Source organism: Crocodylus porosus, unplaced genomic scaffold, assembly GCF_001723895.1.
Source record: "Crocodylus porosus isolate Cpor-Errol unplaced genomic scaffold, CroPor_comp1, whole genome shotgun sequence".
NCBI classification, from domain to species: Eukaryota; Metazoa; Chordata; order Crocodylia; family Crocodylidae; genus Crocodylus; species Crocodylus porosus.
In genome coordinates, this window is record NW_017728940.1 from 3,004,130 (window position 1) to 3,021,605 (window position 17,476).

Consider the following 17,476-nt stretch of genomic DNA (forward strand, 5'->3'; position numbering starts at 1 on the left):
CAGCGTCTCCACCCAGGTGGAAAAGGGCAGTGACAGCAGTGACAGCGTCTCTACCCGGGTGCAAAAGGGCAGTGACAGCAGTGACAGCGTCTCTACCCGGGTGCAAAAGGGCAGCGATGGCAGTGACAGAGCCTCTACCCAGGTGGAAAAGGGCAGCAATGGCAGCAACAGCGCCTCTACCCAGGTGGAAAAGGGCAGCGACAGCATCTCCACCCGGGTGGAAAAGGGCAGCGACAGCAGTGACAGCATCTCTACCCGGGTGCAAAAGGGCAGCGATGGCAGTGACAGAGCCTCTACCCAGGTGGAAAAGTGCAGCAATGGCAGCAACAGCGCCTCTACCTGGGTGGAAAAGGGCAGCGACAGCATCTCCACCCGGGTGGAAAAGGGCAGCGACAGCAGCGACAGCATTTTCACCCGGGTGGAAAAGGGCAGCGACAGCAGCGACAGCATCTCTACCCGGGTGCAAAAGGGCAGCGACAGCAGCGACAGCATCTCTACCCGGGTGCAAAAGGGCAGCGGTGGCAGTGACAGAGCCTCTACCCAGGTGGAAAAGTGCAGCAATGGCAGCAACAGCATCTCCACCCAGGTGGAAAAGGGCAGCAATAGAGCCTCTACCCAGGTGGAAAAGGGCAGCGACAGCATCTTGGACCCGGCTGGCTCTGGCGCCGTGGGGCTGGCTGAAGGATGCAGAGCACCAGATGCCGAGGGAGCCGCGCTAACAGCCCCCCGAAGGGCAGACGGCCCTGCAGAAAGCCAAGCTCCGGCTCTCTGGGCTGGGACGGAGGGGTGTCTGCGGGCCCGAGAGCCTGCCTCCCACCCCGAGGCAGCGGAGCAGGGGGAGAGGCTGGAAGAGCGCCGTTGGGGCACGGCTCCCTCCCCGGGGGCCGTGTGTCCCAGCCGGGCTGCCGAGAGTCCCAGCGAGGTGGCAGAAGACGACCCCGAGCTGGCTGTCGACATGGAGCTGTTCGTGGACACCCTCCGTAACATGGAGCCCTCGGAAATACGGAGGGCCCTGAAGGTGCATAAGCCGCCACGTCGGTCCTCGCTGGGCGCGGGCCGAGCCCTACCGCCCATCCACGAGGACCACGTCATGCCCAGGTCCCAGGTTCCCTTCCCAGAAGCCCTCACCAAGCTCTGGGCAGTGGCACGAGGGGCCGGCCGCCAGGAGCAGGGGCCGGCGGGGGGGAGCGTGGAGGAGGAGGAGGAGGTCCAGAACCCGTATCTCAGCGAGGACAAGAAGCCCGCAGCCCCGGAGGAGCCCAGGAAGATGTACTCCTGGGAAGACCAGTCCTCCAGTGCCGTGGAGGACTACCTGTCGCTGCTGGCGAGGCTGAAGCAGCCGCCGGGGGACGAGAAGGCCAAGGTCTCTGCCCCCCGGGTCACGATGGATCAGAGCGTCCTGTTCAGGGCCAAAGCCCTCAAAGGCATGGCGCTGGTTTCAGACTTCCTGGAGCCCAAGGCAGCCCCCGCGGAGAGCAAGCCCTACTCCCGCCTGGACAACAGCGTCGTCTACAGCCGCTACGTGGCCTCGGCCGCCCCCCCGCCCAGGGCGCTGGGGCAGCAGCAAGAAGGCCGCAGCTCGCCCAGCCCCGCCGGCCCGGCGCTGCCCCAGGCCGCCGAGCAGAGCCGGCCCCCGCCCAACGGGCCGAGGTCCGGCCAGCGTCTGCCCTCCGAGCCCTCCCCGGAGCTGCAAGTCGGCTCTCGGGGTGCTGAGCGGGCCCCGGGCCCAGAGCAAAGCCCTGACCAGATGCCTGCGGCCCCCCAGGAGGTCGAGCCGGAAAGCACCCCTCCCCGACACCCCGAAATGCAGGTGAGTCTGCCCAGGCTGCAAGGAGCCAGCTTGGCTTCCCCTCGCAGAGCTGCTCCCGGGCCAGGCCGCTGAGGCCGGGTGGGGCGGGGGGTCCCTGCTCCCTGAGGAGAGGCTGGGAGGCTGTGCAGCGGGTCACGTTGCCCACGGGTCTTGCCTGATTTTTTTTCTTTCTCTTTTTCTGTAGCAAGAAAAAAGGAGACCCAACAAGAAGATCAATGTGAGACCCAGCAAGGTACCACGATGGGGCCGGAGAGGGGCCGGGGGGCGAGGGGACTCGCGCGGGCCGGCGATGGCACCGTCTCCCTCGTGTCGTTTCCCTCCAGATGGTTCTCTACTCCGAGCCGGGCTTCGCGGGCCAGAAGCGAGAGCTCTGGGGGGACGTCCAGGACGCCACCTCCTGGGAGCTGTCCCCCACCGTCTCCGTCCGCGTGATCCGGGGAGGGTGAGCGAGATCGCGGGGGAGCACGCAGGGGCTGGGGCGGCTCTGGAGGCCTCGAGGACAGAGCAGCCGCCGGCCCTGCCACGCCGTCAGGGGCTGAGGGTCGCGGCGTGACCGGGGGGGCTCGGGGCAGTGGTTTGAACCCAAGCCCCCTTCCCCAGATGTCTGTCCAGAGCAGGGGGGAAGGACCGGGGTCCGAGGTGTACGGGTTCGGTTCCCTGATCTCCCTCGGGCAAATCGCTGCGTCTCGCCGTGCCTCGGTTTCCCCCCTTGTACAAGGGGGAGCGGCGCGTCCTTGCTGCACGGCCTCTCCAGGTGGCTCGCGTGTGGCGAGGACTGCAGCGCTCTGCACCAGGGGCTGCAAGCTTGGGATGAGCGCCCCGGCACTGCCCAAGGCCCCCGCAGCCGGGGGCTGAGCCCTGCCAGCGAGTTGCTGAGGCCCCCGCTAGCAGACCTCTCTCTGCGCTGCCTCCAGCTGGGTGATGTACGAGGAGCCGCGGTTCCAGGGGAGGAAGTGCGTGCTGGCCGACGGGGACGTGGAGATCAGCAACCCCTGGGCAGCCTACCAGCAAGCCGGGGAGGCCCCCGAGAACGTGCCTTTCCGGATCGGCTCCTTCAAGAGGGTCGTGCAGGTGAGTGCCGGCGTGGGCAGGGACAGGTCCTCTCGCGGCCACCGAGGAGGTGGCCGCACCCCTGCACGTCAGCAGCTCGGGCCTGTCTCCCCCACCGCTGTGAGGGGGCAAGGGAAGGGTGTGCATGGACAGGCTGGCACCTTCTGCCATCTGCCACAGCCCCTTCAGGAGCTGGTGCTTTCTCAAGAGGCGCCTTTCCAGAGCGGGTGACGATGGAGAACTGTTGCTCGGTGCCCACCACAGCAGCTGGCACAGGCATGGGCTGGGGGGCAGCGAAGGTGGCTTTCAGCAGACGAGGTTCGGAGGGTGGGAGCAAAGACGCAGCAACGCTGGTAACGACACCCCCGCTAGGACAGGAGCCGCGGCTGCTCTCATTAGGCAGATTCTCATTAAGCAGGTTCAGGCAGGGGTGGAGCTAGGAGTTTGAAAAGGGGGGCCCACATGGTGTGGGACACCTCTTCAGATACCATGCGACGTGTGTTTTTTCTCCGGTTAAGGAGAAGCTAGCAGCTTCACTAGTATGGTAGGGGCCTAGGGCTATACTACTCTGTTCAAGATCGAGGCAAAACTAATACGGCGTTATTGGAAGGTGCACTAATTTGCTAGATTGATATAGTGAGTTTTTAAAAAAACACAGCAAAACCAGGCAAAAGAGATGATTGTGTTACTCTTGTAGTTGTTACAGTTAATGTATGCCTCGTACGCCGATTCATAAAATGAAATCTAGCCTCCTTGAACGTCTTGACAGTGCCTCCAATACTTCACTGTCAGTCGCTTCCGCACCTGGGCTAAGATTACCACAGCCGAGCGGAGGTTTTTAGCTAGTGGTAAGACAGTCTGCAGGGTTGTGAAACGGAAGAGAAACACTTGCCGGGACAGAAGAAGGGCAGCCTTTGCAGCGCGACATCAAGACCCTTATAAAGGAAAGAGGGTCATTAGCGGCTGCAAAGTGAAGAGAAACGAACGGGAATCGGGGAGAGGATGATGAGCCACGAAGTTTCAGTGCTGCCTGGATAGAAATGCCGCTGCCTCTCCGGGGTGGTCAGTTTTTTCAAGTTTTGGCTGGAACAGGACTTGAAGGGGGCGGGGGGACAAGGGCACCTCTGCACCCCCCGGATCTGCCCCTGGAGTCAGGCTGTTCCTCTGAGCCTGAAGAAGCGTCTGCAGTGTCGCTGAACTCTCTCGGGAGCGAAAACGGGTGGAGGAAGCTGGTCTCCGTGGCCTGTTGGAGCAGGAGGGGAGAGCCCGGCATCTCGCCAGCCCTTTGGAGGAGGCCGGGGTGGGTCTCCGCGTACGCTCGGTGGGTCGCTCCTTGGGGTCTGACAAGCTGCTGCCTCCTGTTTCAGGACTACCGGACCCCCGAGATCAGCTTGTTCAGCAAAGAGAACGGGGAGGGCACCGAAGCCAGGTTCACGGATTCCTCGGAGGACACCCGGGCCCAGGGCAAGGCCTTGACAGCTGCCTCCATCATAGTCCACTCGGGCCTGTAAGACGCAGGGCCTGGGGGGGCGGGTGGTGACCAGTCCTTGGCTGTCGCGCAGGGTGGCGAAGCCAAGGGGCCCCGCTCAGCACCCTCTGACCCCAGCCGAGGCCCGGGCGTGTGCGACCACATTGCCTGTGCGCTGCAGGTGGCTGATCTACTCCAAGCCCTTCTTTGACGATGACCCCTATGTCCTGGAGCCGGGCAGCTACCCCAGCCTAAAAGCGTGGGGCGCCAGGGACCCCTCCGTCTGCTCCATGCATCCTCTCAAACTGGTGAGTGTCGCCCCCGGGGCGCCGTGCCCTTGCTAGGGCAGGGAAGTATGAGCCGAGTGCCAGTTTCTTCCCACGGGTCATCTCGGAGCTGCCCGGCAGGGCTACAAACCTCCGCGCGGCTTTGCTGCGAGAGCCTGTGGTCCTGAGGCTGGCGTTCAGCCTCGCCTCCGAGCTCAGCTTCTCCCTTCCCGCGGTTGAGGAGGTCTCCGGGCTCTCACGTGGGTCTCCTCTCGTTTCAGGGCTGCCCCGTGGTGGAGAAACCCGGAGAGCCCAAGGTGAGAGGGACGGGGCAGGAGGGCGAGCCGAGCGCTCGCGGCTCCCCTCGTTCCTGATGGGGAGCGTCGGCTGTAGCAGCCGGACCCGATCCTCCTCACCCCCACCTCTCTTGCGCCTCCGCAGGCAGTGGTTTACGAGAAGGCCCGTTTCCAGGGCCGCAGCTGCCAAGTGAGCCGAGACGTCTACGACCTGAAGAAGCAGGAGGGCGGCCAGGGCCCTGGCATGGCCACGGTGGGGTCTCTGCGCATCCTGGGAGGCTGGTGAGTGGGCAGAGGCACTGGGGGGTCAAGGCTGTGATGGCCCAGAGCCCGTTTCAGGAGCCCCGCGGCCCCAGGAGCTCCCACGTCTGCCCGTCTGTCTGTCTGTCCCCAGCTGGGTCGGCTACAGCAAGGCAGGCTTTCGGGGTCACCAGTACCTGCTGGAGGAAGGAGAGTACCCTGACTGGACGCAGTGGGGGGGCTACAGCAAGGAGCTCGTGTCGCTGCGTGTGATCCGGACGGTAAGCGCGAGGGGCCACAGTGCTCCTTGTGCCAGCTGTGGGGGGGCTGGGTTATCCGCGGGGGGCAGGCAGCCCCAGCGTTGCAAGCTGCGTGCCTCAGCCGTGAGCTGGGGGCCCTGGCTCAGGCCTGGTACTCTCTGATGCTCGTCCATCCCTCTCCTACTTGGGAACCAAGCCAAGACCCCCCCCCAACTCATCACCCATGGGGTGCAGACAGCGATAGGCCCCCACTACTCAGGCCGGCTTTGAAGGAGCCCCTAACAGGGGGACTCCCAGTCTCCGTCTTCTGCATGGTCCAGTAGCAGGGGGTGGCGGTGGAGGGGAAGACCCCCCGTGGCACTCGTATGACCCTCCCAGGAGGGAACCAAGCAGGCGGCCTCAGACAGGGCTCCCTGTCCTCCGCCAGGACTTCTTGGACCCAGCACTGGTGCTTTTCGAGGCCATGGACTTCGAGGACGGTCCCAGCGTGGAGCTGAGCGAAGCCCTGCCGCACATGTCGCTGGCTTGCTACGGGAGCAAAACGCAGTCCATCAACGTGCTGAGCGGCGTGTGAGTGCGCGGGGCTGCGGGATGGATTGGAGGGAGGTGGGGAGGGCGTCTCGGCGGGGAAGAGCGGAGGGGAGTTAGGACGACGGCAGACCCCGCGCGCGCGCTCCCCTTGGGAGCGCCGCGTGCCACAGGCTCGGGGTAGGAAGCCACGTGCTTCGAGGTGGCTCGCTCCTGGGCCGGGGAGGAACGTGTCCCCGCAGGTGGCAGGGGTGGTCTCAGCAGCCCTCCTCCCGCTCTCTGGCCAGGTGGGTGGCTTACGAGGGCACGAACTTCTCCGGGGAGCAGTACGTCCTGGAGAAAGGGGTGTATCGGAGCTGCGAAGACTGGGGAGCCAGCGACTGCCAGATCGGCTCCGTGCAGCCGGTCCTCCAGGTGAGACCCCATCTTGCCCCCTTCGCCTGCCCCGGGCGACTTCCGGGGAGACACCCGCAGGGCCAAACGCCCCATCCGGACCCTACAGGGCCCGGGAAGGCCCTGCCCTGCCTCCCCAAGCTGCCCGCGGGCTGGGGTTGTAGAGGCAGGCTGGGGTCTTCCCTTTTCCCACACCCCCCAAGAAGCCCGGAAGAGCAGGCTTGGGGCAAGACCGGTCCCAGACGGTCCCGGGATGCAGTGAGCACAAAGGCAGCCTGTAGCCCCCCCTCCCCCCCGTTTTATGCTCACGGGGCAGGAAGGGAGGGATGCAGGTGCTCAGCCCAGCTCCGCTGGGGCGATGGGAGGGGGTGGGCAGGGCCCAGGAGGGGTAGCACTGATGGACACCACTTGTTTCCTTTCAGGTGGGGGAGCACAGCCTGCACTTTGTGTCCAGGGTAAGTAGGAGGAGGGGTGTGATCTGCCCTCTCCTCCAGCACGCCGGCATCCGGGCATCCCTTCTCCTCCCCTGGTACAACGGGTCTGCTGGGTGGGGAAGGGCGTCGAGGCCTCTGCCTGCTGCTGGCCTGTCCCCGCTCAGACCCACCTCCCCGGGCCCCGTCCTGCGGCTCACTCCGTCCTGCTCCCGTGCCCCGCAGATCCAGCTGTTCTCGCACCCCGACTTCCTGGGCCACCACATCTCCTTCGAGGATGACCAGGGAGCCCTGCCCGAGTCCTTTGCCCCCCAGTCCTGCCGAGTCCACGGGGGCAGGTAACAAGGTCCCTACGCCGGGCTGAGCTGGGGGCCAGGCCCTCGGGACCCCAGGACGCCCCTGGAGCTGTGGGGGGGCTCTGGGGCTGGGGAGTTCGGGGAGGCGAGGGGGCCTAGAGGGCAGGCGCAGGGTAGGGAAGGGGCTGGGGCGCTTCAGATCAGGAGGGGGGGACTGTGTTTGGCGTGGGGTCAGGCCAGTCCTTCCCGCTGGCTGGACATGGGGTCGTGGGGGGGCGGGGGCTGCGGCCAGGCCCCCAGTGCTGGCAGCAGAGTCATCCCTGCGCCCGCATCGTCTCCCCAGCTGGATCCTCTACGACGGGCAGGACTTCGAGGGAGAGCAGCACGTCCTGTCTGAGGGCGAGTACCCGACGCGCAGCGCCATGGGCTGCGTCTCTGCAGCGGCTGTCCAGTCCCTCAAGAAGGTCCCTCTTGTACGTATCTGCCCCCCACCCCCCAGGGCGGCCACCTCCTTGCGCGACAAAGACCCCACCATCCCGGGAGACCCCTTGCAGGGCCCCCCCCTCCGGCTGCCACCAGCACTCCCACGGCCCCTCGCTGGCCCCGGACCCTAACCCCAAGGTTGCCGCGTCCTGCAGGTCTTCTCCGAGCCCTCCATCTTCCTCCACGGACTGGAGTGCTTTGAAGGCAAGGAGATCGAGCTGAACAGCGAGGTGAGGAGCCTGCAGGCCGAGGGCTTCAACAACCACGTGCTGTCTGTGCGCATCAAAGGTGGCATGTAAGTGACCCCCCACCCCCAGGACCCCCGGAGAGGCTGGAGGGGGAGTGCATGGCCATGGGCTAACTGGGGCTTGGGAAGCCACGGGTCCAGGGGGCCTCCTGGAAACCTGCCGGGCACAGCCCCTTTGGGCACCCCAGCTCCGAGCCCGAGATCAGGCCGGCTACAAATGGCAAGTGGAATAACGCCCCCCCCCGCCTTAAGCCGCTGCAAGGCCCTTCCGAAAGAGCTCAGCTTTACAGAGGCAGGTTGGTGAGAGCAGGCCTAGTTGGTGTCCAGACTCCCAGTCCCTAGCTCCAACTGCTTGCCTTCACTGCTGCCCAGGGACCTGCAAGCTGGGGGTCCCCAGGCATGGGCAGATCTAGGGTTTTGCAGAGGTGGGTGCGGATAGTGCAGCGCAACACCACACAGAGCACAATGCTCCTCCTCCAGGTAGAAAAGACCTGGAAGCTTTAGCAATATGTTACGAACCTAGGGCTGCATCTTTCAGTTCAAGATCAAAGCAAAGGTCAATATAAACGTACTGGAAAGTGCAATCCGACACTGTGGATTAAAACAGCTGCCAAACTAGACAAATGCACTCAAAAGATGTTGCTTCTTTAGTTTTGTAATCGTTCAAACACAGATCTGAAAAACAGATTCATAAAACAAAACCGAGCCTTCTTGAGCATCTTGCCAACGCGCTCACTGCTTCGCTGAAAGTTTTTGCCACCCCCAAGTTACAGTTTTTAGCTAGAGTCAAAAAGAGTCTCCGGGACTGTGAAATAGGAGCTCTGTGACCAGGAGCAGCTCCCAGACAGCAGCACGGCAGAAAAGAGGACTGTTTGATTTGCAGAACGTCTATAACCACTGAAAAAGCAGAGAGGGCCCTTAACTCTACCTAAAAACGTGAACTCAGGGGTGGAAACCTTAACTCATATGGGCAAATAACTTTGGAAGGAGAGTCTAGAAGAAACAGGGTAGATGATCCTGAGCCGTGAAGTCCCCCACTGCTGCTTGGATAGAAATGCTGCTGGTTTCAAACTTCGGGTGGAGCAGGAATCAAAGCGGGTGCGAACTGCATTACTGCGCCCCCCAGATCCACCCTGTCCCTAGATCCCAGCCTGGTGCCTTGGAGGGTTTCTTCCGCCGGGACTGACCGTGTCTTTTCCTGTCGCTCCCAGCTGGGTGCTCTGTGAGCACAGCGACTTCCGGGGCCGGCAGTGGCTGCTGGACGTGACGGAGATCACCAACTGGTTGACGTACAGCGGGCTGCAGCACGTCGGCTCCCTCTATCCCATCCGGCAGGTGAGTGCCAAGCCCCCCCGGCCTTGTGGAGCAGGCGTCCACACCTGCGGGACCCTGCGTGTGTCGTGGGTCACTCGGACGAAGCCCAGGGGCGAGGTTGTACCTGGGCCCTTCCTGGAGACTCTCTAGCCATCCGCAGCAGCATAGGGCCTATGGCACACAGACAGGGACTCCGTCCTGTGACGGGTGGGGGGGCCTCGGTGAGCAACGGGGCATCGGCGGACCTCGGCTCGTCTCCTCCCAGCGGCGGATCTACTTCCGGCTCAAAAATGCGGGGCTGGAGCTCTTCCTGTCCGTGCCGGATGACGTGGAGGACATGAAAGCTGCGCGCGTGGTGACCTCGGCCCTGGGCGAGCAGAGCAGTACCGTGTGGTACTACGAGGAGGGACTCCTCAAAAACCAGGTCCGAGCTCGCGGGCAGGGTCTTGGAGGGACTCGAAGGGCCCGAGCTGGTCCTGGCTTCCCTGGGCTGTGGGTGCATCTCGGGTCCCAGATCCGGCATCAGCCTGAACCGGCGTGCGGGTGGCAGTGACGACCCCGGGTAGCCGGCGGCCACCCCCAGCCTCTGTGGGCAGATGGGTGGAGGCATGGTCTGGGGTCTTGCTGTGGGTACGTGGCTCTGGCCAGGCCTGGCAGCATGAGACCCCCACGGGCTCCAGGGCGGTGGGTGCTCCTCCTCCACGGGGTAGGGCAACCAAGTGCTGTCGGGGGTACGATGCCCCTTGGCTTTTGCCCTGCTGGGAGCTCCCCTCCCCATGGCAGCTCTGCGCCTGGCATGGCCCGGGGCTGACGGCCCGGACCCTGCCTGCTCCCAGGTGGCCCCCACCATGAGCCTGCAGGTGATCGGCCCTGCGGGGAAAGGTGCCAAGGTGGTGCTGTGGTCCGAGACCCGCGTCCCCCGCCAGACCTGGAGAGTCGATGACTCCGGGCGCATCTGGAGCCAGATGTTCGAAGACAGGATCCTGGATGTGAAAGGTGAGCGTGGGGCCTGCCTGCAATGGGGCCCGTGCTGCTCTCGGGGACTCGGTCCCTCTTCCCAAACCCCCAGGGCTGTGGCTCTGGGATCCCACACATGGTCCAGGTCCCTATCAGCTGGGCCGGGGGAGGCAGGAGTAGGGACCTCCCTGCCTGGTGGGAAGCCAGTGAGAGGAGAGGGCACGGGGGTGAGCCAGGCACAGGCATCCAGCTGCCGCGGGATGGGTCCTGGCAGCAGCAACCAGCCCCACGAGGCAGGTCGGTCTCGGGGAGACAGAACGGGCAGAGCGAAGGGACAACCTCCCCTCCCTTCCTTCCCCCAAGTGAGTGCCCCCCTCTCCGCACAGGGGGCCAGTCCTACGACCGGGACCACGCCGTCCTCTGGGACGTGGCTGAGGAGAGGCCCACGCAGAGCTGGGAGCTGCAAGTGCTCTGAGGGCCGGACGCTGTCGGAGATGCCTGACCCCCCCGCACCCTGCCAGCCCTTCAGGGGGTCTCACTGGGCTGGGGAGCAGGGGCCTGCCAGATGCACCCGGGCGGCACGTCTCCCTGCCCTGTGCCCCGCTGTACCAGGCCGGGACGGCTCCAGCTCACCCCTTCAGCATCTCCGGGGACTCCTCGCCGCTGGAGCTCGTCCTGCTTCTGGCCCCTGTCCCTCCCCGGAGGATGCAGGGAAATGGCCGGTTCCTGGGGGCCGTCCCCGCCGGAGCCTGGTGCAGGGCCCTGATGCGACTGAGGACTGGATCGCAGCCCCCTCCCTTGCCGCCCCCCGGGGCTGTATTTATCTGTGCGGGACTGTATTTAAGAGTGCGCGTAAGAGAGGACCCTTTTCTAGCACCAGCCGTGGCTTGAGGGGTCTGTTTTTGCTGCCTGGCTCACGCTTACGTCCTCATTGCATCCCTCTGCAGGCCGTGGCCCGGGGGGGAGATGCCGCGCAGGACGCCCCCTCCTCCGCGGAGGCCGTGGGCCTGACGGATGCCTCCCCGGGCGAGCGGGGAGCTGCAGTGCAGGTCTGCTGGGTATGCTCCTTTGGCGGGCACCAGAAGCTTGGGGCGGGGGGTGTAGTAAAGAGGACGTAGGTGTAATAAGTTGGCCAGGCTCAGCCAGCCCTGCCCAGAGGACCCTTTAAAGCAAACCCAGAGACACCGCCGGGCTCCCCCACAGCCTGCCTGGAGGTTTGGGTCCATGCACCCCAAAAGCTCGGGCAGGGGCCAGGATGGGCACAGTGCACCCCCCCCATGGGCTCTGCCCCAAAAGAGCCAGCGAGGTTGGCCCATTGCAGGGAAACATTTCGGAGCTGCTGGCAGCGAGTGCTCAGCTCCCTCGTGTGGCACGAAGACGAACACGCCGGCCGGCCGGACGCAGCTGTGCCGTGATCCGCATGACCTGCAGGGGCTGTGCTACAGCCCCGACACACGTGCTGTTCTGTGCACGTAAAACGTGCCCTGCAGGCATGGGCTCGCACCACGTGCCAGCTGAAGTTCGGGGCGGCCTGCAGCCCCACAGTGGACTTTGATCTGCCCGGCTGGAGGGCCCAGGGGCCTTCCCTGGTGCACAGAAGAGCATCGCTGCCGGGCACGAGCCGCCCGGGTTAGCCGCAGCTGGCGCAGCCCCTTCTCCAACAGGCTCAAGGGCCCCGAATGCCGAAGGACCCATTTCCCAGACCTCTCCCGCACCGCCTCCGTGCACCTCGGGCATGCAGGGGGAAGTGCAGTGGGGTCACACAGGGCCCTGGAAACTCTCAGGCGGAGGTTGGCCCCCCCGGTCACCGAGCACACGGGCTGCAGCTCAGCCCAAGCGAGGGCAGAGCCTTCGTGCTGCCAGACCTTCATCTCAGAGACGTCCTTTAGGCTCCCAGGCCAGCTCGTACAGCCTCCTGCCTGCCCTTCCCCTGGTGCCAGAGCCCTGCCCTCCAGCGCAGGAGCTGAAACAAGCACGTAGGGGTTTGCGGGACAGACACAGGCCATGGCACCTGGAGATCCAACTTACAAACCCAGCTCTTCACAAGCCTGCAGGCAGCCTTGCTCCTCTACTATATCCCCGGTTCAGAGGATGCAGACCCTTGGCCTGGTGGCATCTACTAATGCTTGCAGACCGAGTTGGAGGACAGGCCACTGCTCATCTCAGGAGAGAAGCCGGGGCAGGATCCTCGCAGCAGGCATGGTGCCTCTGTCAAAGCCCCTTGCCCAGCCGCAGGCTGGAGGGCAGGCGTGAGCTGGTGGAAAGGGAGAAGAGGGAGTAGCCAGGCCTGGGCATCCCAGTGCTGACCCTCCATCTTCTTGGGGGGCCGGAGTCATGGTGCAAACACAGCTCCCCTCTGCATGGAGGGGGGTACTTCCCCACCCCTGAGCCCTCTGGCAGCCATCATCCCTCCCCACAGGGTCGGGGGCTCCGGCAGCAAAGTCTCTTCCCCCCTTGGGGTCCATCTCAGGGGCTCAGGGCTGCACCGAGGAGCCCCTGAAGCATTGCAAGCTCAGGAAACCCCTGCCCAGCTACTGCACCCGCAGCCAAGGCCCCTTGGCCACTACCTAACTGCTCGCCGAGGCTGAGGGCTTGCAGTGCTGCCTAGGGGATTTGGACACCCGCTCCCCATGCAGGTTTAATGGGAAGGGGGTGCCCGAGCCCCTGCAGACTGCTGGAGCCAGCCGTGCAGGAGACTGCAGGGCTCTGACACCCTCTCCAGCTGAGCCCAGAGGCCCGCCACCCCCAGCGCGCCTGGCTAGGCCTCTGTGGGCCTGGGATCTGACGCGGCTTCTCCCAGCAAACCCACCCCTACGTGCGTTCCCCTCCCTGCCGTCCGGGTTGAGCTGGCCTGGGATGGACGGAAGGAAGGGCAGGGCCTGGCAGGCCGGCTCTCGGGTGGCAGCGCGGAGCGGGTGCTGGGGGCGGCTCTGGTCCACCCATCGATTGCAGGGAGCCGGGGAGCAGGCGTCTGCACGGGGCTGGAATCGGATCAATCCTCATTCTCCCGCCGATCAATCGATCTGCCCTCGCCGCCCACAGGCCTTCATGGGAGGAAGAGCAGGCTGCAGTGGCAGCGCGCAGAGCTCGGACCCAACGCCCCTGCCAGCCTGCCCCTTGTAGGCTGCGGGGAAGCTGTCCTTCCCTCTCGCCCTCCGTCAGCCCCCGTGGGGAGCGTGGTTTCCGATTCTCCTTGGGTCTCTTCCCTACTCCGGCCCTCGGCCTCCTCTGTTCGATTGCAGCATCAATACCGCTGGAGTCCCGGCGGGGACGTGCCTGACTGATCAGAAGGAGGGGGTGACCTGGGCCTCTCTGGGACACCGCACCTCTTGCGTGGGCGAAACTGTGGGTCCCTGGACTGACCGGGAGAGGCAGGATGGGCTCCCGGGGGGTGTCTGGGAGCCCTGCAGCGGGGTTGGCCCCTGCTCGAGTGCCCGCTCTGGGAGACGCACCTGTGCCTGGCGGATCAATGCATCAGCTCCGGCCCAGCTCCCCGGTGATGGGAGGAGACGTCCACCTGACAGTTCCTCAATCACGGCTGGGCTTCGTTACAGTTACTGACCAGCGCACCGGTCACTCGGGGCTGCGGGCAGATGGGGGCAGGGGGCTGAGACCGTGGCCTCGGCTATCGATCTCTCTGTAGCCAGAGGTCACCGCTGCACATGAAAGATCAGGGCCTGGAGAAGCTGGAGCTGGTGGGGCGGGAGCAAGGCTGAGGCCGCGCAGGGTGAAGATGACCCGGCCAGGATGGCTCTGCAGAGAAACCGGGCAAGGCCCGTCTGCCCCTGGCTCCCAACCGTGGCTCTTCCAATTCCTACCCCAGAGAGCTGCGTCCCTGCATCCCAGAGTCAGGACCTCTGCCACTAACCTAACACGTGGCCTTGGGCATGTTGCTTCTCCAGGACCTCAGTTTCTCCACAATGCTTCCCTGTTCCCTCGTAATGCACCGTACCCTGCCCCTCACCCCACCCCACCCTGGCCCAGGGCACTGGAAGAGCTCGCTGCATGTCTGTACTGTGGTAGAGACCAGTAGGATGGTGACGGCCACTGCGATAGCCGGCAAGGGAGCACGCTGGGGTCTGTGCTGTGGTCTGGATTTGGGGAGCTAGGGGTGACTGAGCCGTGGTGCATAGCACAGCGCTGGGAGGAGGAAGGTGTACAGCTGCATGCGTGGGCACATGGACGCGTGTGGCTGGCACGGTACCATGGGTGTGTGTGTCATTGTGTGTGGGCGCCCAGGACGGCTGCAGCCAGCTGTGGGAGGCGCGCCCCTCGGTGTCTGCAGGTGTATCTGGTTGTGTCTCTCTCTGTTTATGTGGAAGCATGGGGATGTGCCGCGGGCTGCCTAGACCACACTAGAGCTGCGGCTGTAGGGGCCCCTGAGCGCGCATGGGCGTCACCCTGGAGAGGTGTATCTGGTTGTGTCTCTCTCTGTTTATGTGGAAGCATGGGGATGTGCCGCGGGCTGCCTAGAGCTGCACCCGCGTGTGGCTGTAGGGGCCCCTGAGCGCGCATGGGCGTCACCCTGGAGAGGTAGTGCTGCTTGCTGCTGTAGGTACGCGTACAACCATGCAGCTGTGTGTCCACGGGTAAGGCGTGTCCAAGCCAACACATGGCACGTGAGGCATAGCCAGGGCAGCGGTGATGCGTGTGGTTCAGTGGGGACAGGTATGTTACTGACCCTATGCACGCTGGAACGTCTCCTTCTCCAGGCCCAGCGACTGATGCTGGGCTGACCACCGGCCCAGGGACCTCTGAAGAGTGGAGGCTGCATTTGAAGGACCATCTGATGGAACAGACCCCTCCCCAGTGGCCTCATGTCTTCATTGACCCGGGTCTGACGCTCGTCTGGTTTCTCTCCGAACATCGCAGAGGAGGAGGGGAAAGGATCGGAGCAGCAGCTGTGCTGGGGGAGCTCTGGACGAGGCAGGAGGCTTGTCACTGTTTCCACAAGGATGTTCTGCTGGCAACGTGCTTCATTTTTAAGGGCACTGGGACACCGCCTGCCCTGCTGCTGGTCATGCTGGGAGAATCCCAGATGCTTCCCAACTCGTCCGGTACCTGCTCCACTGCTAGTCGCTAGCCCCCTCGGACAGCTCGTGCACCAAGCGCTGGTGGAGCGAAAGCCGGTGACAGAAGCCAACTGTGTGTTGCGGACGCTGGCAAGCCTCCAGCACCTCTGCCCACCTACTTCCCGAGCTCTCGACCCATCTCTCCAGGGTCCTCTCTGGACCCCATTGCCGGGCAAGTTGGGCTCCTGCCAAGATGGCGCTAAGTCTGCCTGGAGCTGCTGCGTCTTTGGGGTGAGGAGTGTAAACCACGCGCAGTCCTTGGCCTCTCTGCTAAGGCAGCCTGCAGAGATGCCGATTAAAGCCCAGCAGCAGGGAAGGAGTTTCTGGTACAAAAAACCCCCGCTCAGATCTGGGCTGAGACCAGCCAGCGGGTGGACATGGGACACCGAACTGTCTAGCAAGTGATTACGGCTTTTGCTCAGGGCTGAGGGTGAGATCTCCCCCAAAAGCCAAAGGCTGCAAAGTCCAGCATTACGTCTGCAATTCCCAGGAGTTAGCATGTGCCCTCCAGCTCATCAGCTATTGGTAACTAGCCCCATTGCTGCCCATGGTGCCCCATGGGTGCCAGGCGCCAGGCCTTGGGGTGGGCATCAGGACTGTCCTTCAGGCCAGGTAGATCCAGGATTGGTTTTCCCAGCCCTTACCTTGCCAGGAGCCCCAGGGAGGAAGATTTAGAGGCTGTCAGGGTGAGGGCAAAAGGTCGGCAGGGGTCACAAAGTCCATTTCAAAGAGGTCACTGTCCACTTCTTTCAATGTAATGAAGCCATTATTTGCGAGAGTGACCGCTTTGCTCCCCAGCCGCTTGAAGCAGGGCAGCGCGCGGTGACCGGCTCTGAAAGAACAGGAAGGAGCCCCCTTCCTCCAGCCTTCGCCATTCAACAGGCCAGGAAAACAAATACACCGCACACCCCGATACAACACCCGGCCGGGCCTGGCCGGATCCGCTGGGGGCTGCGTGCGTCCTGACACGCTGCAGCTTGATGATTAACGCCGAAGTGTTGATCTCTGAGGAGGATTCAAATCGGGACCGAGCCCCTGAGAAGCATGCAAAGGCTGAGGCGGGATCGGGGCCCCACAGAAGTCAACGAGAGCTTCGCTGTTGACTTCCACAAGGCCTGACAGCAGGAGAGAGTTAGCATTTTGGCATCCCCGCCCCGCCATGTGACACGCAATGACTAGTTGTGAGCGGGGTGATTTCTTCCCTGTCTTCTTCCCACCCAAACTGACACTTTTTCTCTGCAGCTTTGGGAGTCTCCTGCCTTCCCTGTGGGGTAGGGGGTGGCCCCTCAGTCCTCTGCCCCAGGCTCGGTCCTCGGGCTGGACAACCAGCTGAGAGGTGGCATTAATATGGCATTTCTGCCAAAGCGAGATGCCAACCCTGTCCTGGCCACGAAGCTGGTCCAGCAGCGACTGTGCAGCAATCCCAGCTGAGCAGCTACATCAGCCCTGAGCATGACAGCACTCCCAAGTGCCTGTGCGCAGGGGTGATGTCCAGCACGGTCAGCTCGAGGCCTGGCTGTCGGTGTGCAACAGCCAGCCTTGCTTTGGCCAAGGTGCCTGGACCTGGGGCTACTGTTTTCTTTCGCAGAAGGGGCAGAAGAAATGGGAGGGAAGGTACACGAGGCCTCTCAGCCCTTGCAAATGTCCCTCTCTTGTGGGAAGTCCAACTCCCGCTGACCAGAGAGAGTGAGGAGAGCTGCACAGAGGGGGAGGAAGACAAGCTTCTCCCTGACTTTTTGGAAACATTGATCTCGCACCCAATGCACACAAGAAGGCAATCCGTCTTCTGGCCATCAAGCAGGCCTGCCGATGGCCCAAGGAGGCCACTGTAGCCAGCACGGCCCGTGCACTCAGTGTCCCAGCGGGAAAAGCAGGTTCTTGGCCCTCTGGGCTATCGGGAGCGCGGCAAGCTGCCCGCGCTGTGGGAAGCAGACCACAGGGACCCGGCAGGTTTGCACACTTGGCTTGTCACTGCTGGGAGGAAAGCAAGTGGGAGTGTCGGTGCAAGGGGGTGTGAGCAAATGTGTGTGTGTGTGTGAGGCCGGGTGCACCTGTGGAGGTCTGGATGTGCTCACCCCCAGCTCGTCTCCGAGCAGAGCGGTGCCTGCTGCAGCGGGCTGTGCTTCTCCTTGCCAGACCTTCGTCAACAAAAGCTTCGCTTTTTCCCCCATTGTCTTTTCATCTCATCTTCCCATGGTTGTCCCCGGGCCAGCAATGCTGTGCGCTGCCCCTCCGCCCTCCCTCCCCCTGCTCCAGCATGATGGACCCAGACATTGGAAATGTAACTGCTGACTCCTGACTTTGTTTTTTCCCTGTGGGATGCATCTCGCTAGCACGATTCAGGGCGTTGTTATCACTATTACCT

At 63.7% G+C, this 17,476-nt stretch overlaps 1 protein-coding gene across 1 annotated transcript in view; it reads left to right on the forward strand.

Moving 5' to 3' along the window:
- AIM1L (absent in melanoma 1-like) overlaps positions 1-10,918 on the forward strand; it is a 12,355-nt gene extending 1,437 nt beyond the window's left edge. Inside the window, exons 2-20 of the mRNA XM_019548001.1 lie at positions 185-1,810; positions 1,995-2,042; positions 2,134-2,252; positions 2,725-2,881; positions 4,228-4,367; positions 4,510-4,636; positions 4,876-4,911; positions 5,036-5,172; positions 5,285-5,411; positions 5,818-5,960; positions 6,206-6,332; positions 6,734-6,766; positions 6,968-7,080; positions 7,382-7,511; positions 7,677-7,816; positions 8,980-9,103; positions 9,348-9,506; positions 9,919-10,078; positions 10,426-10,918. Of these exons, the coding sequence (XP_019403546.1) occupies positions 185-1,810; positions 1,995-2,042; positions 2,134-2,252; positions 2,725-2,881; positions 4,228-4,367; positions 4,510-4,636; positions 4,876-4,911; positions 5,036-5,172; positions 5,285-5,411; positions 5,818-5,960; positions 6,206-6,332; positions 6,734-6,766; positions 6,968-7,080; positions 7,382-7,511; positions 7,677-7,816; positions 8,980-9,103; positions 9,348-9,506; positions 9,919-10,078; positions 10,426-10,514 (3,735 nt within the window). The 3' untranslated portion in view covers positions 10,515-10,918. The remainder of the gene's footprint in view (positions 1-184; positions 1,811-1,994; positions 2,043-2,133; positions 2,253-2,724; positions 2,882-4,227; positions 4,368-4,509; positions 4,637-4,875; positions 4,912-5,035; positions 5,173-5,284; positions 5,412-5,817; positions 5,961-6,205; positions 6,333-6,733; positions 6,767-6,967; positions 7,081-7,381; positions 7,512-7,676; positions 7,817-8,979; positions 9,104-9,347; positions 9,507-9,918; positions 10,079-10,425) is intronic.
- The last annotated feature ends 6,558 nt before the right edge of the window (positions 10,919-17,476 follow it).